General features: G+C 40.8%; 1 protein-coding gene across 1 annotated transcript; it reads right to left on the reverse strand.

Moving 5' to 3' along the window:
- Positions 1 to 1,471: 1,471 nt before the first annotated feature.
- LOC149800013 (uncharacterized) lies at positions 1,472 to 26,422 on the reverse strand. The gene is made up of 3 exons (XM_089958329.1): positions 26,264 to 26,422; positions 25,639 to 25,792; positions 1,472 to 1,575 (listed from the first exon to the last, which is right to left on the reverse strand). Exons 1-3 carry the CDS (start codon positions 26,420 to 26,422, stop codon positions 1,472 to 1,474), a joined length of 417 nt encoding a protein of 138 aa, XP_089814455.1.
- Between the last annotated feature and the right edge of the window lie 937 nt (positions 26,423 to 27,359).

Here is a 27,359-nt window from a genome sequence, read left to right on the forward strand (position 1 = left end):
GTTCTGTTTTTCGTATTAGACCTAATAGGAACAGACAGGTGCTAATGCATTCATTAGAAGTGTATGTAGTATTTTTCTGATTGACAATTTGGCATATCGTGAGTTGATTCGGAGTGGCTTTTAAAAACACTAATTCAAATGGAGTACGTGACAACATTGAATATTCTGAATTTATATGTTGTTCTATGATAATAAGTAGGCTTGGTTATCTTTACTTTGGGGATATGACTAATGTATTGATAGTCCCAGATTAGTGTAAAAGGATTTCCATTTCAAACATTATTATGATCTTCATTTGTATTATGACAAAGGTCCTCGATCCATCTCTTAAGTGTAATTCATTCATTTTTAATTCTTTGTTTTGCAATTCTTAGACAGACAAAAATGCAATGATATGTATGATTATGGTTATGATATTTGCTATTACCATGATCGACGTCAAATGGATGTCTCTGTTTTTTGAACATACTAAAGCGAAATGTCCTCTAGCATCAATACTGACCACCTAATTGACATAATTGCAACATATTACACACATATGAGACTTCTTGATTAGTCTATATTATTACTGCTGGCGTTATTATAAAAAATTTCACTCGAGATGTCCAAAGCAATACACAGTTCCAATGGTCTGAAAGGCCCTCACAATGAATCGAATGTGGTCTTCGTTCAAGGAAGGTTACATTCCCCAAATTCGCTTAATCTGTACGCTTGCATAACACACATACCCGTACGTCATTGCTACAAAATGTGTTCAAACAGTAGTAGTTATCAATATATTTTGGTTGTTGTGCCATCACTAGTGCTACTACTCCTACTACTACTATTACTACTGCTATTAATGATAATAAAAATAGTGTTCATTTTGGCGTATTCTATCAACCATATTTAGCAGAGTTATTAAAAAGAAGTTTATTTTATCGTGTAAACTCCTGTACATTTATGCAAATAATAATAGTTTGACTTGCACGAGAAACTAATATTTAAATTTATAAATATCAACCCCGGAAAGTGAATATATGAAACAAATTGATTGTTTATTCTAGGTTTTAGCAATATTACTTAAAATGCTTGATCAGAAACTGACTTTTGTTTCTGAGGGTTATAACTTCGCCCTCTTAGTAAGAGGGGTGGTTAATTGGATTTGGGTGGCATTAAATAGGGAATTACCTTCCTTGATTCTATACCCCAGTTGGAGTGCACAGAGAGAAGATACACAGAGAAATGAGACAAGAATATTGGGAAGAAATAATGCAATACGAGCCCCCTTAGACAAGACAAATAACAAAATTTAATCAATACCAATTAATATCACCAACTCTAACTAGTCTAAATTATGTCAACATAATTTAATAGCAGTGTCTAATTTGGATGTATTTCATCATAATAATGAGTAGTGAAAAGAGAGCAATATCCATGACTGATTGCATCACCTTCCTCTTGTGACCCGTGTATCACGTCTTCCTTTTCTCTAGTCTTCATATTCCGAACGCTTAATATGTTCCTGGACACCATCTAATTCCAGACTTCTGACTTCCGTCTTCGGACTGTCCTGTCTCTCCCAGAAAGCCGTTTCTTTAAATGACACAATTACCTGTAAATCTCTATACGTATCACTTTATATACGTACATACAATTTCGTCACTTATGTTACTCAAAAGCATATATAGCTATAACCACTACATACATTCTGACCTAATTCGATAGATATCACTCTCGCTTCACAGCGACGGACCATAAATCAACACGTGAGCGGTGTACCTAACATCACCGTATTGCTTTACCTACTCTACCATATGCTCGATTCCTATCGCACAAAATTCACAGAAATCTACCTCAAAGCAATCCCTAACTTCCAAGATTATTTAAAGATTACACAATCAGAAATAAATATGCGATTATCGTTGACTCACTATAATCAGTATCATCTTAACAGAAAAAGGAAATTACTTTATATAACTCTATGAAATCCTACACATGAAAACGTGGATAACATGCAATCGTTAATTCTGTCAACGAGCTAGTAACTTAAAATTAAAGATTTAAATTGCGTATCATCTCTAGCATTAATCGATGTACATGAAATTGAATAAATGATACATAATATGGACACTAGTCATGTCAAACACATTTTGCGCAAAACAAACAAACATAGAAAATTACGTAAAAAAATTAAAATTCTATACATTAATGCTGTCTTCTTTCAGAAATTGTACATCCTAGCACTAAAGCCTATCATTTCATACAAGACAGCCACCTGCTCCCATTTTTGTGTTTAACGAGAAAAAAACCCAACAATTCTTTTCAGGCTTCCTCGGAACCAAACTTATTCTTTTTCAGGATTTCGACATAAGAATTTCGACCCAGGTTGTCACTTTAAATTCACATTCCTTCTAACGTGTACGCCTTAATTTACTCTGACCAATCGTACGAATCGGTTCATTATTTTCGCAAGATAATCATTCCCTTGGTCAGATTTTGTAGAGCCTAGAATATCTGAACTACGTTGCAAATCAATTTCACTTTGAAAATGATAATAAATAGTGAAAGGGGGCGATTCAGCGACAATGGGAATTAGCATTAAAATACCCCTTGGGCCTGTTTAGCGACAAGGGAAATTTAACATTAACCACCCTGGGCCTGTATAGCGACAAGGGAAATTTAACATGGGCAAAAATCCCTGGGCCTGTATAGCGACAAGGGGAATTAACATGGGGAATATATTTTGGGTCTGTATAGCGACAAGGGGAATTAACATGGGAATAAATTGTGGGTTTGTATAGGGACAATGGGAATAAATCGTGGGCCTGTATAGGGACAAGGGGAAATTAACATTGGATTTTTTTTTTTAAATTTTTCAAAAAAGGGTAGGCAATGGAAAGTCAATCTCTTTTCGAGACCTATGAGTGGCCCTGAAAAGGGCCTTTGGATTTATCTTAAAAGGGCCTTTGGATTTATGTTAATATGCCCTTAACATAAAGGACATCTGCGGCATCTTCTTGTCCTCAAGCTGCGTCTTACTCGAGGGCCATAAATCAGTGTCCTCTTGAGGCAACCTTGTCTCTCCACGTACACTCTTTGTATCCACAGACTGGTGTCTGACTTGTGGACAACTGTCCACTTGGATCGGACAAAGGCTTAAGGCAGTTAAAGTTGATTGCTTAAACTCACCCCTACACCAAAAAAGGCCCTTTTCAGGGCCACCCACGTCTCTCGAAAAGAGATACACTTTCAATTGCCAATAACTCATAAAAACAAAAAACAAACCATTTTACCCCTGTAGGACGTGTATTATGAAGTGCGTGAGTGTAGCTTCTTATTTAAAATCAAAACTCAAAGACACTTACCTTATATAATTAATTTATTCTTTTCTTAATAGTTACAATCCAATTCACAATTCACAACAGAACACTTTAAAAAGTTCATAGACTTCTTCTGCCTCATTGTTTAGTCTCTCTTTTTTTCAATTTCTTCACCTTCACAGTCTTTTCCTCTTCTTCCTCCTCACTTTCTTCCCTTCTTCTCCTGTTTCTTTTTCTTCACCTGGCTGCTTTCTTCCTCTGAAGAATCCCTCTCTTATGAAGAAGAATCCCTCTCTTCTTCTGAAGAATCCCTCTTTTCTTCTCACTCCTCTTGTTTCTTTTTTGGGCAATCTGGAGACCAATGTCCTTTTTCTTGACAATAATAACAGGTATCTTGACTTTTGTCTTTTCTAGCCCCTGTTTTTCTTTTTTGACGGTCTGGACACTCTGAAGACCAATGCCCTTTCTTTTGACAGATGTAGCAAGTATCTTGACTTTTATCTCGAAAGGAAGGAGAGTAGTCCGTCGGCTGGTCTGAAGAGAATTTTCTAATGACCCCTCGCAAAGCTCTGATGAAACGTTCGATTTGGCTAGTCTCTTCCATCGTTATGCTCGGTTTGAGAGTGAAATGAATAGTGAAAGGACAAGACACACACCCTTTTATATACGCTGGTTTGCCATGACTATAAATTAGTCTATGGTGTTTAAAGTTGAGTCATTGGACGTTTTGCACTCAAGATGAAACTATCCAATTCATTTGAGAAGAAAGAAGAAGAAAGTAAGAGGCAGAAACGTGATCTATCGCCTCGTACCAGGGCTGAAGTCAAATTCATGCCAGTGATTTTGAAGAGGACATGAGTGAACCAGAATCCGAACCCTCTAAACAAAGTTCACCACCCTTAGTCAACCCTGAAAAGTACTATTCCATTCAAGAGACGGAAAAGCGCTCCTCTGGAAAATTTAAAACCACGGCTTACAAATACACAGTGAAGTTTAAAGATTTCAAGGCTGAAGTACCGTTAGAGAAAGCAGAAGGGTTCATCACTGGGGTGTCGGATTCCTTGCTCACCGCACTCAAGCGGCAATGTCAACCCAAAGTTGACGATCGCTTGAGACTTTCCATACAACACGACGGTCTGAAATCCGTTTGGATCGAGTTTAGCAGACCCGCAGAACTAACTGCTTCCAAAGTCATGGACAAGATTCAACACGTGCAACAATCTAATGACCAGTTTGACATCACCGATGGAAAAGCCACACTGGACATGACCCACGTCTCTCCTCCTCAAGGGACTGGACAACGCCAACGCATTAAGGTGTTATTGGTGAACGATCTTCGAAGCACCAAAAAGAGTCTCGTCCAAATTCACAATTCTCAAGACCAGATGTGTTTAGCCCGAGCCATCGTGGTGGGACGAACCTATGCCAACAAGAACGACACGTTAAAATGGAAAAGAACCTGGAAAACTATTCAACGATCCGACCGAGCCAAACAACGAAGTGAAGCAGAAAATCTTTCGAGGACCGAACACGTTAGCCGATTTTGCCCAATGGGTCTTAGACCCCATCGACAAGACGTGGAGCCAAGATGATATCGAACGTTACGGAGATTGTCATCGTCATGCCACGGTGATGGCTCACAATTTCTCCGGATACGATGGACAGTTTCTTTTGAGATACTATACGGAACATGGCACCGAGCGTCCTAAAGTCAATTTGAACGGAACCAAAATCATTTTCATGCAAGTGGGACAAGTACAGTTTAAAGATTCGATGAACTATTTGGCCATGCCTTTGAGACAAATGCCTAAAACGTTTGGAATGACAGAAATGGCTAAAGGGTACTTTCCACACTTTTTCAATACGGAAGCCAATCAACACGCCGTTCTACCCATTTACCTGAGGCTCACTATTACGACCCCGACAACATGCGTACCGAACAACGAGAAGCTTTCTACGCTTGGTACCAGGCTCACGCCTCGGACCCTTTCGACTTTCAGGAAGAAATGCTAAAGTATTGTCGTTCCGACGTGGACATTTTACGGCGTTGCTGTGGAAAATTTCGAGAACTGTTCATGGAACACGGAGGGGTCGATCCTTTGAAAGAAGCTTGCACCATTGCCAAAGCGTGTTCCTTAGTGTACCGGCAACGATTCATGCCTGAAAACACCATAGCTGTCATCAGCCCTCAAACGACCAACTATGTCAAACGTCAATACTCGGTCAAAGCCCTACGTTGGTTACATTACTTGTGCGACAAGGAAGACAAGTGGATTCAGCATGCCCGCAACGGAGGAGGCGAAAAGACCATCGGAACGCATTCGGTAGATGGCTGGGACTTAGAAAACCCCAAGATCGTGTACGAGTTTAACGGTTGCTTATTTCACGGATGTCCTGTTATCCTGATCGTGGCACTAAAAATCAGTTTTTACAACGAACCATGGAAGACATGTACGAGGACACTTGTCAGCGACGCCTAAAGTTAGAACAGGAAGGATACCCAGTGGTGGAAATGTGGGAACATGAGTACGATCACCGTTTGAAAACCGATCCCGAGTTTAAGCGCCTCGTAGAAAGTGACCAGTTCATGGACCCCCTGAACCCGAGGGATAGTTTGTACGGAGGAAGGACCAATGTCACCTGTTTGCTGTACCAAGCCGACGAAGAGAAAGGAGAAGAAATCAAATACTTGGACGTGTGTTCGCTGTATCCCTACGTGTGCAAATATTGTCGCTTTCCTACAGGGCACCCACAATTGCTGACGGAACACATCGACCTGAAAAACATTCGACAATACGAAGGCTTGATCAAGTGTAAAGTTTTGCCTCCCAGGAACCTATACCATCCCGTCTTACCTCACCATTGTCAAGGCAAACTGATGTTTCCATTGTGCCGTACTTGTGCCGAAACGTGCAACCAAGATCAGCCTTGTCAGCACACCCAGGAAGAACGGGCCTTGACGGGGACGTGGGTCAGCGTAGAATTGGTCAAAGCTCTGGACATGGGATACCAACTGTTAGAAGTGTACGAAATTTGTCACTTTCCCAAGACACAACAATACCACAAGGGTGACCCCACTCAGAAAGGCATTTTCGCTGACTACGTGGATGCCTTTTTGAAACTGAAACAAGAAGCCAGCGGCTATCCTTCCTGGTGTGACAAAGTTCTGAAGACGAAAAGACATTCAATGAGAAATACTATGAACAAGAAGGTATTCCTTTAGACCACATCGAGAAAAACGAAGGCAGGCGATCGTTTGCCAAAGTGATGTTAAATTGCTTGTGGGGTAAAATGGCACAACGTCCGTGTTTACCTAAGACGGAATATTTGACCGAACCTTCCCGCTACTTCCAGATGATTCACGACAAAACCAAATTCATGAAACACGTGGACGTCGTTCGCGAGGATTTGATCTTGGTCAACTACGAAGAAGATCTGGACTTTGTATAAGACGACCCTTTTGGAAATGTCATCATTGCGGCTAACGTGACAGCTCATGCTCGCTTAAAATTGTACGAAGCTTTAGAACTGTTAGGGGAACGAGTCTTGTACTTTGACACGGACAGTTGCATTTACATCCATCACCCGAGTCAACAGCACCCTGACATCGAAGGAGACCGTTTAGGAGCCTGGACAGTGGAGCATCCCGACGACAAGATTCTAAGTTTCGTCAGTAGCGGTCCAAAAAATTACGGCTACGAATACCGGGACCCACAAGGAGAAGTGCACACGACGTGCAAAGTGAAAGGATTGACTCGGAATTATCGTACCAGTCGAGTGGTCAACTTTGGGGTACTGAAAGAAGCCTTGCAATCCGGAGAGGATGAACACTTTAAAGTGACCACCTATCAACCCAACAAGATTGTACGTTTACCCACTCACCACATCGTCAGTCGGCCCTTGGAAAAAGTCTATCAAATCGTGTACCAGAAGCGAGTGCGACTTCCCAATCATTTCACCTTACCGTATGGACACGTCGGTGTTGGTCTGTGTATAAAAAGGAACCCTAGGCAAGATCGATAGTTCATTGTGACTACCAAGACCAAGCGAACAAGATGAATACTTTCAGAGAAACACAAAACAAGTTTAGAAAGGCACAATTCAAGTGTGAGGCTTCTGAAGTGGAATGCGATTGTGAGCCTTGCGATGGGTACGATGCTGTACGTTGTGACCTTAGCGATGCCGTAAAGCATCAAGGGAACTTTAGTGTCACTACTCCTATCATGGAAAGTGATGCTGTGCGTGTCAAACCTGAGGGATGCGAAAGCGATGCCGCTTGTCCTCTTGGACATTTTTACTGGGTTTCGTTTTAAAGGTGGATGTTCACCTTCACGTCTACCCCCCTACGGATGTCATCCAGCCCTGAACAAACTCCTGACCATGTCACCCAACCCTCATCGAAACGAACCTGTGAAAGACGAATATTCGTTTCCTGTGCGTTTGTCGGAATACTGCGACTTTGAAAATCGTCTTCAATCGTTCAAAGGAAAATGGCCTAAGTATCTGGGAGGACCGACCCCCGAAGAATTAGCCAGAGCCGGATTTTTCTACTTGGGCGAAGGAGATAAAGTCAAGTGCTTCAGTTGCGGTGTGTCACTTCACCACTGGGAACCACAAGATTCGGCCTACGTAGAACATGCTCGATGGTCACCGAATTGTCATTACTTACCCTTAGTGGGACCGAGGCATTAAAGTAACTTACCATGTCGTTGACGAAGAAGAAACCAGTTTGACTAGGAGTCAAATGTTGGACATCACCGAGACCAGTATTTAAATTTCATTTCAAAAACGATATTGAATCATTGCCTAAAGAACTACAAGAGAAGATTTACAAAGAAGTTTGGCAGGGGTTCGCCAGAGTGAAATCTCAATGGGTCACTGTAGAACTTTTATGCTGAGAAATTCATAAGAGGAAAGTGAAAAAAGTCAACCAGTGTGTTAGATTTCTTTGGGTCAAGTGTGCATTCGTCCTATTGTATTACTCTAGACCGTTTACATCCAAAGAGTTCAGTGACATTCTTGGACGTTACCCTGAACGGCAGTGGCCAGAAATTACTCACTATGTGGATTACTTTTGCTCTAGGAGAAGATTGTGAATTGTACGGACTGACCTATTCATGGATACTTTACAAGAGAACATTCGTGCTTTGCCTGTGGAGTTGAGAGAACGCATTTGCCGAGAGCTGGTCAAAATACAAGTCAAACGTAAAGAACAACTGCATCCGTTACGTCACCAGATGTTTAGCCACTGGTACCTGAATGCTATAAGAGAACTGATTCTTCAGAACTTGTTTCAGTGGTCAGACCTTGTTCAATACTTCCAGGCCCCCGAAGATCCACGTGTTGATCGTTTTGGTTACTTCGAGATTCACCTAGTGCAACGCATTGAGGAAGACAAGGTAAAGGATTACCGACATATTTTACGTGGAATCTACTTAGCGGAAGAGGAAACTTCTAAACAAACTCTGACGTTTAGGTTACAGTATGCAACATTTAGATTCCCCACTGGAGAACGAAGATGTCAGGCTAGAAAGTACGTGTATTGTTTCCGAAATAAAGAGACTATAAAAACAGGCTGCCATGCCACGACTTATCTCGTATGTAATCCAACAGATTCCGTGGAAGGAACTCAATAACCATATTCAAACCGTGGATCATTACCATCGATTATTACAAGAACTGTATCCATTCAATTTGGGTCGACAAGTGGTGTGTGTCTTAGTGACTTATTTTCTGGGATTTCGTTTACCAGCCGATTCTTTGTGGACTCTTTACGAACAGTACTTACCACCCATTCAACATGAAAGTGGTGCCTTTAAATGTTCACGAGAGACTCCTTTTGCTCAAAGCCTTACGTTTTCATCTGAATACTTCTCGACCTCTACGGGAAAAAAATATTCGTCAACTTTTACCTACCCAAGACTTGTATGACGATGTGTGTGTAGCTTGTGACTTACACCCCCATTGGACAGATGTCCGTGCCTGGAAAAAGAGGGGTTTTGAGGCTTGGACCCAAGAAGTGGCCCAGTATGCATGAGAGTTGTGATCCTTCCTTCCAACGTCCAAAGAAAAAAGTTACTTTTCAACCTGTGTTAGTGACGGTGCCAGAAGAACCCGTCACCCAGGACAGGACTGTCGTGGACAGGCCTGAAAGACCCTTTCGGGAGGACACTTGTGTGACCTTACCCCCTATAGAACTGGTCAGAACTATACCCAAAACATGTTGTACAGACACTTGTTTCTATTCCACGTTGATGGTTATCATGTGCCTTTTATGGTTGTACTTAAGCCTTTGGCTTTTATGTATTTTTGTCTTGCGTATTCATGTTAAAAACATTCAATAAACGTGTTCTGAAAAAAAGTATATAAACTCTCGTCTTGTTTGTTTTCGTGTCACAAGTGACATTCCTAACACTATGGCTACCTCTGCTGTCTCTGCTCCCTCTTCCTCCACTGTCAAAGTCGTCGACAAACACTTAGATCGTGCCAGTTGGGAGGCTTTGTATCTTAGCCATCCCTTTAACATGCTCATTGCTGGACCTAGCGGTTCAGGCAAAACCGAATTCGTCAAACGTTTGATCGAACATAAACATCATTTGATCGATCGACCACCTCAGCGGATCGTGTGATGTTACAAAGAGTGGCAATCGGCATACAGCCTCTTGCGAGAAAGTCAAGGCGATTCCATCGTGTTTGTGGAAGGCATTCCTAAAGAAGACGACGGCATCGTCTCTGACTCCCGTCAAACCCATTTGGTCATTTTCGACGACATGTTAGGAGAAGACGAAGAAGAAATTAATCTGTGGCTCACGCGCAAAGGGCATCACCGTAATGCCAGTGTCGTTTACATCACCCAAAATTTGTTTCAACAAAGTAAAGCCCATCGCACCATCAGTCTCAGTGCGCATTACGTGGTCTTGTTTAAAAGCCCTCGAGATAAATCTTAGCCAAACAGTTAGGAACGCCTTGGCTGACTCAGGCGTACGACGATGCCACTCAAACGCCACACGCCTATTTACTCGTCGATCTGAAACCTACGACCCCCGATGATTTGCGATTTCGTACCCACTTGTTTCACCACTGGGGCCAAGACGGAGGGCCTGTCCTGTACACGTCTCCGTCCTCGACTTAATTTCACTCCACAAAAAAAATCTATAAAAACCTCAGACCCTTTTCGTCTGTCTCACACACATTTTGAACATGACGTCCCTTCAGTCGCATCTTCCCGTCAAATTGATTCGTGCCTTGTATGGCATCAGTCGGGAAAAAAATCCACAAATACGAGCTCGTGTCTTAGAAGCTAGTCTCAAAGAAGTCTTACGATGGTTCACGGTGACGGCACGTCAATTACTCCAAGGAATCATTCAGATTCCTCATCAAACCAAACGCTTTTTTGATCGAAACAAAGTCGCTTTGACCCAACTGGCCGATCCCCGCATCGACACTCAAAACAAAAAACAAATCATTTTGAAACGTGGAGAGAGCGGTACTCTAGGAGGGGTCATCATTCTCTCTCTCTTAAGATGGGATCCTAATGCCCCCAAACTTCTCCCCAAGAAAAAAGTCAAACGAAGCTCCAAGAAAAATAAAAAGACCAGGTCCCCAAGGAGAACTTCTTCAGTGGCGGGACCCTCCTCTTTCCAGACACCACCCCGGAAAAAGAAAAGAAGCCCCCAGAAAAAGAAACAGAGAAAAAGTCCCAGAAAAAGAAAAGCCCACAGAAGAAAACTAGTCGCAAGAGAGGCACTTCGGCCAGGACGCAACCTTACACTCGCAAACCACGACCTGCCACGGCGGTGACTGCGTCTCCGGCAGCCTCACGTTCATCCACTTCTCCGTTGATGACACCAAGAACTGAAGAGTACTTGGAGACGTTGATCACACCAAGAACTTCTCCGTTGATGACCCCAAGAACTTCCCCAGTGGCAGTCCCTCCAATTTAGCGGCAGTGGCCGCTGCTCACAAGGTACCTTCTCCCAAAATCAAAGTTCAAGAAAGATCGATCATGTTACAAAGTTTACTGGATTTGTCCAAGCAAGAACTGGCTCGATTTAGTCCGTTACGTACCCCTGCACGACGTGTCATGCCTGTCCTGAAGTTGATACGACGTAAAGACAATCAGTGGCGACGCGTTCCAGTATAAAATAGGCCTGTGACCAAGTCGGAGGTATCAGTGTTTTTTGGTGCTGAAGACTCAAAGATGTTACCCTCCAGAAAACATCCCTCTTCTAAACAGCCCCAAGGAAAGAAAAGGAAAGAACTGCCTCCTCGTTTGGTCAAATATGGGGACATGTTATCTGTCCTGTCCAAAGCTTCTCCAAGCCTACGAAAAAAACTCATTCAATCAGCTTCCAAAAAGGTCATCGATACCGTGTGCGAATGCTGTTTGAACGTCTTGAAAGGCACGATCCCTTTGTCCAAACACCAGAAACAATGCTTAGGCAAACATCGTCACGTACTTCGCCAAATGGTTCAAAAGAAAATTCCCATTCGTCAAAAGAAGATGTTGGTCCAACGTGGAGGTATTTTACCCCTCTTGTTAGGCCCCTTACTGAAAGGATTCTTGGGAAACATGTTGGGAGGACTGGTGGGAGCAAGATAAAAAGGCTCTCGGAAGTCCCAAGATCTCAGAATCGACCCCTGTCAACCCCATGGAAGGACGAAAACTAGCTTTAGTGCCTTACAATACCATCGTTGGCAAGAACAACGCACCCCGCATTTACCTCTCAATCCCAATTTGAGCGAGATGTCCCAGTTACAACACGAATTGCAGTCCTTGATGGATCGCCAAGATTTGTCCGAAACAGAAAAATCGCAAAAGTACGGTGAACTCTTGCAACGACTGCAACTCTTTCACCAGAAAGCTTTAGACGAAACAGTTCTACCCACTGTGAAAGATTTTAAGACCTTGATGAAAAGTCCAGCACCATCATCACTACCACCACCACCACTACTACCATCCCCAGGGGTCACCAGAGATGCTACCTCACGAAGACCTGAAGAAGAAGAGATGCGAGAAGTGTTTCAAACACCGTCAGCAGCTCCCATGTCTAGTAAGATTGCAGCATGCTTGTTGACCCCATCCCCCACATACCAACGAGAAGAAATGAAAGCTTGGGTTAAAAAGATGATGTCCACTCCTCCTTCGACAGAAGTGAAAAAGAAAGAAGGGAAACCAGAAGTGAAAAAAGAAAAGAAGACAAAAGCCATTCCATTGCCACCTCCACCACTACTACCTTCGACTTCTACTCCCGTAGCCCATCGGACACGTAAATCCGTTTCCAAACCACCCTTTCGTCCCACCCAAAGTAGCATCACCGAAGAGTGGGTGACTTATTAACACCAAAAAAATAAAAATGGAGAAGGTGTTAGCCAGCATTTACTACGATCCCTCCCATCCTGCAGGTTACGCAGGAGTTCAAAAATTGTATCGTGCTGCCAAAATTCGACTGAAAAGTCTCCGTTTACCTCAAGTGCAACGATGGTTACAAGAACAAGCTACCTACGCTTTACACAAACCCATTCGACGCAAGTTTGCCAGAAGTCGCACCCGAGTGGAAGGCATCGATCATCAATGGCAAGCCGATTTAGCCGATGTCTCTCATTTGGCCAGCTACAATCGTGGCTACAAATATTTGTTTTGTGTCATCGACGTCTTTTCCAAATTTGCCTGGGTGATGCCTTTGACTTCCAAATCGAGCAGCGAGTTAGTGCGAGCCCTGCAACGGGTGTTGAAACAAAGCGGTCGTCACCCTCTTCGATGGCAAACGGACAAAGGTACCGAATTTCTGAACCAAGCTTTCCAAAAAGAATTAAAGAAACGTGACATTCATTTTTTTACCACCGAGAATCTCGAAACCAAAGCCAGCATCGTGGAACGTTTTCAACGCACTTTGAAAGAACGTATGTGGAAATATTTTACGCATCACCACACTCTGAAGTACATCGACATCTTACCGCACCTGGTGCAAGCGTACAACCAATCTTACCATCGAAGCATCGGACGTGCCCAGCAAGAAGTGACTCCCGAGAACGAAGTGTTGGTGTTTGAGCGCCTGTTTGGTACGTCCCCGACGAGGGCTGTCCCCAAGAAAAGTGGAGAGTTGACCGTAGGATATTGGGTGCGCATTGGCAAAACCAAATGGACTTTCGACAAAGGTTACTTACCTAACTGGACGACCGAATTGTTTCGTGTCACTGGACGAGTGCATGGTCGTCATCCTGCCGTCTATAAATTGGAAGACATAAACGGAGAAGTGCTCAAAGGAACGTTTTATTTGCCCGAGTTACAACGTGTCACCAAAAAAGAAGACGACGTGTACGACATCGAAAGCATTCTCGAACGCAGAACCCGTAAAGTAGGCAAACGACGTGTCAAAGAAGTCCAAGTACGTTGGAAAGGATATCCGCCCAGTTTTGATTCTTGGATCGACGCTTCGCAAGTCATCGACTATAAAAAGAAGTGACCATCATGCCCTTTCACACAGACGCAGCTACTACGGCTACCACTCCTTCACCTAGTTCTTCTCTGCAAGATTTACAAAAACAACCTTTGTGGGTGTGGTGTGGAGAACGTGTGCCTAAAACGCAAATCATTTTTTTCTGCCAAATCTTCGTGGTGTATTGTGTCATCGGGGCAGCCATTGCCAATTTGAGTTTGCAACAAGGAGACAAACAATTGTGGATCATTTTATTAAGCACTTGCATCGGATACCTGCTTCCCAATCCCTCCATGAAATTCTCCTCGAACGGGAACCACGGAAACCTTGTGTCCAGTGCCAGTGCCAGTCACCACTCCAACAACAACAATAACCGCATTTTGGGCGGAGACACGCCTCTGACGTCCAGTAACCCTTCGGACAGCCACAGAACTCTGGAATTATGAGTCACCAAAACCAATTTTACTTAACCTTACCCAGTGACAGTTCCATGGAGGTGTTTCCCCACAACACGTTGTGCTGTTACACGGCCAAATTACCTCAAGCCATCCAATCAGATCACGAAGCCCATTGGGAAGTGGCTTTGGTAGAAATGATTCACCCTACACAAATCCAAAACATCACTGAAAAGCAAAACACTTTTGAGGTCGAAATCCTGAACCAACAATTGCAAGACACCATGAATGACATCGGGTTTTCAGGTGACATAAGACCAGCCAACAATCCAGCCTTCAGTATCTACATCTTGAAAATTCCGGCAGGGTTTTATTTTAGTGGCCAACATTTGGTGGACACCATTGCTTCCAGGTTCGACTTAGCCTTTGGCAAAGCCCTGAACAGAATAAAAAAAAGTGTAACCCTGGAGTACCATAAAGTGGCTCGTCGCTTACTGATGAAATTTCAGGACACCCAAACGTTGTCCATCAGTTTTAATCGTGACTTGTTTGATGTTTTAGGTGGAGACACAAAAATGTCTCCAAATTTTAAACCGAAGATCAACAGCAATACGGAATTTTACAAGTTTGTTCGATTCCCTGTAGAACTGAACCAAGGACTGAATTTGATGTTTGTGTATTCCGATGTGGTGGAGTACAACGTGGTGGGACACACCTCCGTACCGTTACTGCGTGTCATTCCTTTCAAAGTGGATAGTACCACGACCAGTGACCAGGAAGGTGGAAACACCTATCACGTTCACCGCGAATTTGTACATCCTCACTATTTGCCCGTCAGGAAGTCTTATTTGGACACAGTCAACATTGCTATAAAAGGAGATCTGGGACAAAATAGTCCATTCACCAAAGGAAAAGTCACGGTGAAACTCCATTTTAGAAAACGGTTCTCTCACGATTCGTAAGTCATGTATCCAGTGTACCGAGGGGTTGCACGACAGCGAGGACACGGTTTAGGAGATATGCTAAAATCCGCCTTTCGTTCGGTGGCCCCAGTGTTGAAACCGATGGTGACACGCTGATTGCACGCCTTGAAAGATGCGGCATTGACACAAGGCAAAGAATTTCTCCAAAATGTCATCATCGACCAACAAAACCCCAAAGAAGATTTCATGAGGGCAGGCAAAAATGTCTTGCTACAAACGGGTAAAGACCTTTTGGGCCGACGAGAAACACCTATAAATGCCCTGCACGCTACCGAGTCAGGCATTCAGCAAGGACAAGGCAGAAAGGGACGACGAAGAAAACACCCTTTCACCAGACTTCACACGTCTAAAGCTAGAAAGGCAAAGGAAAGAAGAACCGTTCGAGACTTAGACGTTTTTGATTATTGAGACACAGCAACAACAAAAAAAAAATGATGCACCGAGAGTCTTGCGCCTGTTCTAAGTCGGAACTGGATCTGTTTGCCATGCCCCCCACCATGATGACCATGCAAGAATCCCAGTGGGTGGAATTTCATCCCGTCTCCTCATTGACCGATTCCGCTCCCATCGAGTTTGAAATCAAAGGACAGCCCGAAGATTACATCGATCTGAATAGCAGTTACTTGTATCTGAAAGTCAAAGTTCTAGATAAGACAGGAGGCGATATAGACACTGAAGCAGTAGCTCCCGTCAACAATTTCATGCATTCCTTGTTCAGTGGAGTGGACTTGTACTTGAATAACAAACTAGTCAGTAGCAGCATGGATACTTACCCTTATCGTGCCTACCTGGAAAATCTCTTGACTTACGGAATAGACGCCAAGAACACTCATCTCAATGCCTGTGTGGTATGGGAAGCTGACGAAGCAGGCCAGTTTGAATTTTTGGAAACTGATACAACTGCTAAAAAGAAAGAATACAATGAGGGATTTGTAGAACGAAGAAACAAAATCATGGGACTTAACAAAAGTTTAGAACTGATGGATCGTTTGCATTTGGACATTTGGTTGCAAGAGAAATATTTGCTAAACGGTGTGGATGTCCGCCTGAGACTGAATCGTAGCAGTACCGCTTTCCATTTATTGGCTAGTGATGACGATTACAAAACCAAAATCCAAGAAGCCAGACTCTACGTATGACGCGTGGAAGTGTCACCCAAAGTGGGAAACGACATTAGTCAGACGTTGAGCAGAACGACTGCCAAGTATCCGATCCTACGTGTGGAAGTGAAAACTTCCAAGGACAGCTACCCAAACGTTTAATCGTTGGTATCGTCGAGAATGAAGCCTTCAACAAAGCTATCGCTAAAAATCCTTTCTACTTTCGACACTTTGGGGTGTCCAAGATCGAAGTCAGTCGCGATATCAAGACCTTGTGTACCCGACCTTTTGAACCTGACTTTGAGAAGAAGAATTACTTGAGATCGTACTTGTCCCTGTACGAAGCCACCGGACAGTTAGGAACCAACACCAGTCACGGCATTACGTACGAGGATTATGCAGGAGGTTATGCTTTGTGGGCTTTTGATTTCACTCCGGACCAAGGCAGCGACGAGGGTCATTTCCACCCTATAAAATCCGGCCAGATTCGTGTGGAAATTCAGTTTAAAGACCGAGACCCTAATGTAACGGTGAACGTCATCCTGTATGCAGAATTTGATAATACCATATAAATCAACAGTTTGAGAGAAGTCATTCTAGATTATTAGAAACCATGGAAGACTGTTATCCCTCTTTACCTAGTGGAGAAACTTTAGACATGGAATGTGAGGAGACCGTGGAAAAAGAAGAAGTTATCATGATGAAGTCAAGATGGCCAGAACAAGAAGCCCATTTAGTCTCCTGTTTTGCCAAACACTTGGTGAAAAAATGACGGAATTGATCAAGAAAGATTGCTATGGATGTCAAAACGATCATCCCAGTCAAATTCAACACGATAAATGCCTGATGCTGAGTCAAGAAGAAAAATTGGACGAGTATCTGGACGAAGCTTGGAGTCTCATCTCGGACGAAGTCGTGTTGCATCAGTGGTATAAAGACTTGCGTGAACATTCTTGTCCACCATTAACCACTCAAGAGATCGATCGTATCAAAGTTCTCCTGAATCAGAGTGAGGAGACGAAGCGAAGAAACGGTTATTTGTCAGACATTTTCAAGTAAAAAGTCAGGATCGAATTGATGACTTATTATTACCTGTGAAGAAGAAAAAAACATGGATACCTGGGAACTTTATTACCTTTTGAACCACAGTTCGTATACAGCTTCTTGGAATCCTGTCGTCTGTGCTAAAGATGAACTCCCTCATCGCAAACCTCAAGACCATCTAGCTTATGTGATCAACACGGACGACAGTCATCTCCCAGGAACCCACTTGGTAGCCGTCTACTTTCCTCAAGAAGGATGTGTGGAATATTTCGATTCGTACGGATTGCCCCCTTTGGAAGACGATATCATTGACTTCATGATAAGAAATGCTCAGACTACCCGATTCAATAATGTGAAATTACAAGGCACAGATTCTTTGGTGTGTGGACAATATTGTGTGTATTTTCTGCATCATCGCAGCCTGGGCTATTCCTTAGAACATTTAGTGACTCATTTTGATCCTCGTTCTTCTTCAAGAAATGATGTGAAAGTAGATCGATGGTTTTGTGACCATTATGCTTATCTTTTGTCTCAAGCTAGGAAACGTAGTGTCCATCAATGGCCTAATGACTTCCAACAGTGGAAATCACAATTTCATTCACAACGTTGTCAACCCTGTTTAAAGTAGAATGTGAATTGAAAAAGTGTTTGAAATTTGAAAAAAAATGTTTGATGTTATATTGTTGGATTATTGTTAAAAATGTTATAGTTGTTGGTTAGTGTTAAGTGATTTTGAATAAATAATTGTTGTGTTTTGAAAAGAAATGCCTTTGTCTTTTGTTTGGCTATAAGAATGTTGATTCATGCTCTTTGACTTCTTACTATCCCTCTCATGACACTCATTGAACGTTGCGGCTCGAAAACCGTGTGGGGATGTTTTCCTTCACGTCCGCGCTTTAACTTTAAGAACCGGGGAAGTTTCCAGTCTAACCATCCACTGTCGACTCATCCTCCTACGAAGATGTGCTCCAAACTAGCTAAGCTAAACGAAGCCTACGTGAATTTGCTTTGGGTCAGACAGTCTGATACCGAAGCCAGAAGAGATAGAGAATGTGAGAATGTTAAAAGTCACTGAAGACCTGATAGAAGAGCTCTTCAGAGACGAAGTGAACAGGGAGAAAGAAGAATGGACAGAGAAGTACAGACTTCAGAGACAGCAGCAACAGCAACAACAACAGCAGCAGCAACAGCAGCAGCAGCAGCAGCAGCAATCTGAACCTGACAGAGGCTTTGTCGATTGTCGTATCGACACCAAAGAGTTCTTCTTCTCTTTCCGAAGAAACAGACCTATCGTCAGAAAGTCTATCCTCAGAGGACGTCGCATTCTTAGAAACTAAATGATTGCCATAGCAAACAAAAAAAAAAAACAGCCCTTTTCAGGGCTACCCAATACTCTAGAAAAGAAATAACAATCAATTTGCCAATGTGTGTATGTAGAGTAGTGTGAATATAAACACTAACTCTTTTTATAGTGTGAGGGTATGTGTTTGTGTACAAGATTGTGTGTTTGTAAGTGCTCACGTACGTTTCTTGTGGATAGTAGATTGAGATCTTTTTTTTTTGCTGTTTGACGTGTGGGGAGAGTAGATTTGGGGTTTGATTGCTTTGCTTTGCGTATGTGGATAGTATATTATTAGTTTAATAAATTTTTTAGAATAGTGATGAGCAGTATAAAAAAGTGAGTGTTTCTTTTAGGTCCGCGCGTTGTTTGGTCATGATCTAGGTAAGATCAATTTTATGTCTTAGGGGGATGTTTTCCATCACGTCCGCGCTTTCAGTATAAATTGAAACTCGCTGGGCAGTCTAGCTACCCTGTTCATTCGTTAACAAGACAATGAATGCCAGAATAAGCAAACTTCTTGAACTCCAGATACATCTGGAATATGTCAGGCGCCTGTTAAATGAACTGGCCGCGGAGGCCATAGTAGAAGAGGAAAGAATAAAGAAGGAAGAGGAAGAGAGAAGACAGAGGGAAGAGGAGGAAAAGAAAATAGGAGAGAGGATGGCTTACAAGATACCAGAGACAGAGGATTGGGGTGCTGAAGCCAATCATCCTTCCTCTGCGCTTTCAAGAAAAAAAGTAAAAGGAGACTGGGGAAGAAGATGTGTGTGTGGTGCCAGGCCTGGAAGGTGCTATCATTAACCAGGTGTCACTGGAGTTAAAAAACAAACAGCCCTTTTCAGGGCTACCCAATACTCCAGAAAAGAAATAACAATCGATTTGCCAATGTGTGTATGTAGAGTAGTGTGAATATAAACACTGACTCTTTTTAATAGTGTGAGTGTATAAGTTAATGTATATGATTGTGTGTTAATAAGCTCTAGCATAGGTTAGTGTGAATAGCAGATTAGGGTTTAATTTTAATGCTTTGCGTGTGTAAATAGTAGATTAGGGGCTTGTTTATTGATGCTTTACGTATGTGAATAGTAGATCATATGAAACGAGAAAAGTAGGGGATATTTTCCTTCACGTCCGCGCGTTGTTAGGTAATATCAATTTTATGTCTTAGGGGGATGTTTTCCATCACGTCCGCGCTTTCACTATAAGAACCCACAGTATTCGTCGTTCAAACCATTCTACAAAGAATAAAAAAGAAGATGGAAGTGTCCCAACTGTTCAGTGATTTAAAGCATGTTTATTTTTGGATGGTGGATGGTGAATATGGAGTTGAAAGGATTGAAAGAGATTGGAGGTTAAGAACCAGTGTGCACTACGTGAATGAACTAAAATTAGCCAGAGAGATGATAGAAGGATTAATTGAAGAAGAAGTGAAGAGACTGAGAGGGCTAATAAATCCCCCTTATGTCAGAGTGGGGACATTAAAAGAGGCCCTGGAGAAGGTAGAAGAAGTAAGAAGGTTTTTGGAAGAGATAGAAAAAAGGTCAGAGTGGCCCTTTGTCAATAGGAGTGTTGAACAATTGAAAAAAGGGGAAGAAAAGATGAGAAAGGTGATAGATGAAGAAGTGGAGAAAATAAAGGACAGGTGGGCAAAAGATAGAAAAGAAGAAGAAAATAGAAAGAAAAAGGAAGAACTAGAGAAACTGAACGCTAACTGGATAAATATCCAACAGAAGTTCCGAGCCAAGGGTCACCCGGACTGGATACCGGAAAATGAAAAGAAGAAGAAGAAAGGAATGATGGAAAAAATAAGCGGATGGATAAAGAAGTGGAGGAGTTAGAAGAAGAAGAAGAAGAAGAAACCCAAAGGCCCTTTTCAGGGCCACTCATAGGTCTCGAAAAGAGATTGACTTTCCATTGCCTACCCTTTTTTAAAATTTTTTTTAAAAAAAAATAAAAAAATCCCATGTTAATTTCCTCTTGTCCCTATACAGGCCCACGATTTATTCCCATTGTCCTTATACAAACCCACAATTTATTCCCATGTTAATTCCCCTTGTCGCTATACAGACCCAAAATATATTCCCCATGTTAATTCCCCTTGTCGCTATACAGGCCCAGGGATTTTTGCCCATGTTAAATTTCCCTTGTCGCTATACAGGCCCAGGGTGGTTAATGTTAAATTTCCCTTGTCGCTAAACAGGCCCAAGGGGTATTTTAATGTTAATTCCCATTGTCGCTGAATCGCCCCCTTTCACTACTATAATATGACATGGGTTCCTATCAAACGGTTATGGTTGGTAGTTCAGATGTTTAGTTTCTCAGGACAGCGTTGCAATGCTTGATCAAATCTCACTGAGTCATATATGCTAGCCTTTCAAGTTTGACACTGACATGGAGGGAGAAAAGAAGAAAGGTCGAACTGACCCCTCACAAAGATTTTTCTTGCTTAAATATGATAAAATTTTAATGCTCAATGCAATGAACCTTAAGGTTCAATACTATTCAGAATTCGACACTTTACAAGGGTGCAGTGTTAATGCGTGACTAAATTTGCGTAAAAGGTATGATCGATTTTAAACTTTGAAAAAAGTGGATGTGTCAAAATTAGAAATCAAATATACCTCAGTGAACACAATTTTTATATTATAAAGAATACAGATTATTATGGGATGTAGAGAAATATATATGTTGAGGTTGGTACATTAAACATTCATTTGGATGTTTCTACATGTGGAAGTTCTAGCTATAAATATAATATTGAGCCAGTTAGATGTAGCAGTGGTATTGTTTAGAGAACGTTCTGCAATTTCTGTTCCAGAAATAATTAAATATTAGTTCATGACGAAAGCAAGGCATTTTGTTTCTAAATTAACCAAATATTCGAGAAAACATATTAAAATAAACGCTGGTTTGCCCGTCCATCTTTAGAAATTGATATAGCTTGACAAAACCGTATACATAATATCAAACATTTACACTATAAGAAGTACATTGAGCTACAATATATGCGTTATGGGACGGTAGCCTATATGTCTGGTACATTTAAACGAAATTTATCTCCCTTTCGACTTGTAGGAAGATGACATCGTAGCTTCCCTTCCAGTTCTATATTAGCTGGAGTTTCTTTTAGAATCTAAGGTAATCTCGCTCCAGACACGTCTTCTTTGCTTATATTGAAGAAAGGCAAAGTTGGTTCGCAGGATTTAAGACGTTGCCCGCGAGGTACTCTTAGGCATGAAATCGTTACGCGTCGCGTCACATAATCTTAAGTCGTAGCCTTACCATCAATGTCACCTAAACAAACCCTGCCGTTATTACTATAACATATAAATGTATATGTGTGTGTGTGTGTGAGAGTGACTGAAGAAAGCGATTTGTGACTTTTTGTGAAAAAGAACAGAAAACAAATTAGCAGCTATCATTGGTAGCGATAAGAGAGCAACAGAGAGTTGCCAAACTTATTCTAGCTTGATTTAATCAATCGAGGATAATTACTGGGGCAACATATGCATATGCCGTTAGCATCCATGATTATGCATATGAGAAACAGGTGAGGCACTTAGTAGAAAAAACATTTTTAAAAATGTTTATCAATTCTACACCCGAAAGGAAAAGAACATAACTTTAATTTGGATTTATTTTTTGACTGGAAAAACATTAACAACAGTGTTGCAAGATATCCCATATCCGCATCTGGTATGTTTCTAAAATATCAATGTTACTCTTCTTTTTCTGGGAACGAAACAAGGCCGATCTGATTCCGACGTTGGTACATTATAGCTAGGCGATATATCATGTCACTTACAGCAATGGTTCGATTCACGCTTGGAATATTTTATAAAATACTAACATGTTGGATTCTATTTTTTCACACATGCGCATTGTGAATTGCAATACAACGATTTTACATTCATATGAAATTCGATATGTACCATTACGCCCTGTGTGGGTTGGTCTCCTGCTCAGAACGAACTTTGATATATACGGGCAAGTGGGTTACCGACAATTGTTCTTTTGGTGCGTTACATTAGAGACTACTCTAAAAATATTGGCAATGGCAGCTACCCTATGCTAAGATAATCTGACTAGCAATGGTTTTTACCACACTAATAAATTTTGTCTTTTCTGCTTGATACCATCTTCTTCTGTTTTTTCAGACGATTTCTGGTTTTTGGTCTTTAAGTTTCTGTCCTAATCGTAAATGAATTAGTGTCATCCTTCCATCAGTTTGTTCGATGAATCTTTGTTTGTAATTCTGCTTGAATAGTATCAGTTTTATATTATTCATCTCTTTCAACTGACTATGATCTTCGCCTTGAATTGTCGTGATAAGAATGACTTTACTTTCTTCAAAGAAACAACACATATGCGTTTAGTGCACGTTTATGGTTACTTTTATCATACTGTCGATTGTTGAAATCGACGATGTTAAATACTAGTTCAAAAGAGCTAGGATTGTTTCCTACAGTAATATACATTTTGTTCCAATCGCATTCACATTCCTATGTTCTATAGCAACCTTTTCTACTCGGGTGCACTGACAATGTTGTAAGGTGCATGTGGAATATTGTGTAATTTGGTCTTATAAACATAACGTGTATAAGCTATTTACGTTATGAATCCCGCATAGTACCATACATGGCTACAACAACTCTGACAACCTTACCTTGGTTTGGCAATATCGCAAATGATTTGTCTGCCGCTTGAACATTTATTGTCATAACTGGATGTTGCACATCATATCTGATTAAATCTGAGAGAGAGAGAGAGAGAGAGAGAGAGAGAGAGAGAGAGAGAGAGATCGGGGGGAGAAAGCAATATCTGCATGTAAAATATGCAAATAGTAAACACTCGCTAATAGATTTTCAAGGAAAATAACACAACTCGGAGCATATACATATACTTGTCTCATAAGCAAGTAAATGCATTCCTTCGTAATATTGTTTAATAGTTTATTGTACGAATTTAACAACCACTATTGCATGCATCATTTCATTGAATGGCAAGAACTGACCTGAAATTATGGTAGTGAGCGATCATTCGAGCGAGTGGGGTGGCAATAAGGCGACTGTGGTTTGTATTACCAGATTACGAATCCTTCAATAATCGCTATGGAATGACCCATTATGTTAATTTGCGTAAAGTAGGCGAATCCAATTCATTCAGAAATAAAATAAACTGGTAAACGAAAGATAATTTGTGTTGTAGAAATAAAATTAGTTATACATTGCTGACTTAAACAAAAATGTTTGATCTATCTTTTCTAAACAATACTGGTCATTTTGCGATCTGTGGCAACCTTTTTTTTATTTATTTGTTGACGTCGGAGTACATTGCAGACGAGATATTTTATAGTAGAAGTAAAAATGACAAATTGCAGCGGTAAATGGACTCAGCCCCAGAGAAACACAACGACCAGTTAACGGAGTTTGAATTTAGGAAACTCGTCCGATGTAGAGGCGGTGATGGTGGTTAATAACTGGTTGACCTCTTACTTACTAGAGTTTTGCAATTAATTACAACGTTCTTTGTCATTTTATGAAGTATGAATAGGAGTGTTCAACATATTCACAACGTTATTATTCGTTAGCTCGATCAGACGAGAGATTTCACAGCTGAAGGGAAAATGTCGAATTGCAGCTATCATCCAGGGATATATTATCTTGTAAATGGACTCAAGCTCAGGAAAACTCAAAGAACTAAAATTGACTTTATAAAACCCACTTAAGGGGGAACGGGAAGTAATAGGTGATTGAATGAGTTGATTTTCCAATGTTAAATTTCGTTAAAAAAGACAACATTTCGCATGCAACCAATTAATAATCGCATATCTCCTGTAATTATAAACGTCATCGAGTAATATTTCGTTTTTGAAACCGTTTTAAGTTCAGATTGGTTATAAAAATGTTAAAGAGTTTGTTCAGAGTCTCCACAAAATATTATGATTGTTTCAAACATTAATATCTAATATCTGCAGTAACATTATTGTACTATAATCTTTATATGATATAATTTAAATACGCTTTTTCTATCCCACTTCTCATATGTACCATTAAGCTTTCCACGGGATTTAGAAGGTTCAACGTTCTCGGGTGATGGAAGGAATGTTTCCTTATATACATCAGTCTCTGGGAAAATTGTAGGCTTTGCTCTTTTTAATTTTGTTTGTACAACAATGTATTTCATCACGGTAGGAGGTTGTTAAGAGCAACTGTCCTTAAAATGCCGTATGCACAAGCGAGGAGAGTGATTTCATTAATTGTAGATTTGTGATTAAGGATATATATATATATATATATATATATATATATATATATATATATATATATATATATATATATATATCATATCTCTGATAGAATCAATGATCAAAAAAGGAAAAAAGAACCTTGGAAATATTGCGTTATTACATAAAAACAATGTTTCGTGCGATGGGTAAGATAACGTTCTTATGCTGGTAAATAACGAATAACTGTCAAATACCTGGAGTTTTCATATCCCACTTAGTAATGGAGAATTTGTACGTACTGTATTTTATGCCGTAATATAAACATCTCTATAAGTGTTCCAGTATAAATGAGAGTTAGTCCCGATTATTCATAACTTGATTTGCTGCAGAGGCTCTACAGGTTTATTAAACATAATTTTATCTTCCGCTGCTTTCTGCATTTTACCTGGTCATTTATTCCAATATTTAATTTTAATATGGAATAATTCAAACAATTGAACAGCAAAAAACAAGTTATCGAAATCAATATTATTCCCCGGCTTTTCAGATAAAAACAGAAATCAATTTCCCATCTTCTGAAAATTCACCTTGAAATATTTCCAAACAACTTTGAAGAAAGTTATTTCCTGGTCTTTTCCCCAAGGACCATAATACTTTATGCAAAAGGAATAATTATGCAATGCGTGGTCGCTTTTAAAAACTAAAAAAAAAACATATGTCTGCAACTGTATGATTTATATTTTCTTGTCATCTGCAAGTATTTGATATAACTATACGTCATTGTGAGTAAAAAACCAGAGATACCAAATGTTGGTACCACTTCGGTGAGCAGTGAATCAGTTAGTACAAGCGCCTGCGTGACTTGATCAAATTCTGGATTTAGGGTGCAGTTTGCGGTCAAGATCCACGACGGGAGATGATATAGCGCTAAGGCTCCTGTTGTTGTTATAGGGTTGTTCTGCGGTTTAACGCCATGTATCAGCACAAGAAAGGCTAAACATGGCGGCTAGTATTAATGGTGGAGGAAGAACCCGGGAAAACCCCAGAAAGAACCACCGACCCACCAGAAGCTACCGGCAAGCTTTCTCACATATCCACATTGGCCGATCTCGAGACTCGAACCCACGCACATAGAGGTGAGATAGCAGAGGTCCGTGACGGACAGCGCCTTAGACCACTCGACCACTCGGGGCCCCATCGCTAAGGTTCCAACACAGAACACACCGATTAGAATATTAGTCTTCATCGTCGTGCAAAACTGTATTACTTCAAATGGGTGGCAAATGCAAATATAATTCGCTATCGTGACCATGACTACCAACCACACATAAACAGAACCGCAAATGCAAGTGAAGAAGATGCAGAGATGGCAAATAACATTTATCTTCATTATGTAAAGGTCAAGCACCCTGCTGATCTAGGATATGAAGATTATAAAAAGAAATCCGTTGTCGTAGACCGCTGCCAAGTAGAGATTGCATGTCTGAAGCTGATTTTTTGAAGAAATACGATTTGCGCAAATCGTATTTCCAAGAAGTCCCAAAATGCATAACACTGGTAAACAATACTTCTCGATTTGGTGTGTCATCGATGTAGCGCCGACTTCATTCTGGATGTGAGCAGATTATGTATTTGTCATTAGAAGTGTTTTAATGGCATTGTTTAGGAGTAAATCAACCATAGATGCATTGTGACTATACATGGCCATCGGGCTCTGAAGCAAAATTTGCCAAAATGTAATTAAAACTCAGTCTATAAAATAAAATTGATATTGTTTACTCCTCATTACACTAATAAGACGAAAACTATAAACATAAATCAGATAATAATTTCCATCATATGACAATTATAGCAAAGTATAAAAAAAGATTAAAAATTCCTAGCTGACTCATACGTTATTGGCGGAAGACTCTAGTAGTGACAGAACTTATGTTGCGATTTGAACTTTTTTATCACCTGCATCTTGTGCTATGAAATCCATGTTGATTTTACGTTCACTAGACCCTAGACGTCCAATCTCTGGTTATATCCTGCGCCTAAAGAATCATAATAGTCTTATGTATGTACAATAAAAGGTCAAGGTGCTCAGTTTTCATACTTAGTGTCAAAGTAGATGACATTTAATTTACAAAATGAACCACTTCGGGTCCGCAACTTAGTTCCATTGACACTTTGAATACAACATCTAACCTTTGCATAGGCTGAGAGGTAAGTGACAGTCAAGGATTATCGTTTATGTTATAACGAATGATATATCTCTCTCTCTCTTTCCCTATGTCTGTCTGTCTGTCTGTCTGTATGTATGTATCTCTCTCTCTCTCTCTCTCTATATATATATATATATATATATAGCTAGATAGATAGATAGATAGATGGATAGATAGATAGATAAAGAATACAAATGTACTGGATCCAGCAAGGGATCACGTGTGTCAGTAATCGACTAAGATAAATGCAATATACTAACAACGAACAGTGCAAAACTAGTATCTAATTATCGTGAGCGGTTTCGACTCTTAATGAGT

This window comes from Sinohyriopsis cumingii, chromosome 5, assembly GCF_028554795.1.
Source record: "Sinohyriopsis cumingii isolate HCF-2022 chromosome 5, ASM2855479v2, whole genome shotgun sequence".
Taxonomy (NCBI): Eukaryota; Metazoa; Mollusca; class Bivalvia; order Unionida; family Unionidae; genus Sinohyriopsis; species Sinohyriopsis cumingii.

What these genes read in the sequence shown, in the direction of transcription:
- LOC149800013 (XM_089958329.1), bottom strand. Translation starts at nt 26,422, where the DNA reads ATGACACACCAAATCGAGAAGTATTGTTTACCAGTGTTATGCATTTTG. An exon ending in ACGGATTTCTTTTTATAATC is followed by an intron (nt 25,793 to 26,263) that starts TTCATATCCTAG and finishes GTTAAACCGCAG; the next exon opens with AACAACCCTATAACAACAAC. An exon ending in CGAAGTGGTACCAACATTTG is followed by an intron (nt 1,576 to 25,638) that starts GTATCTCTGGTT and finishes TGTCATTTAAAG; the next exon opens with AAACGGCTTTCTGGGAGAGA.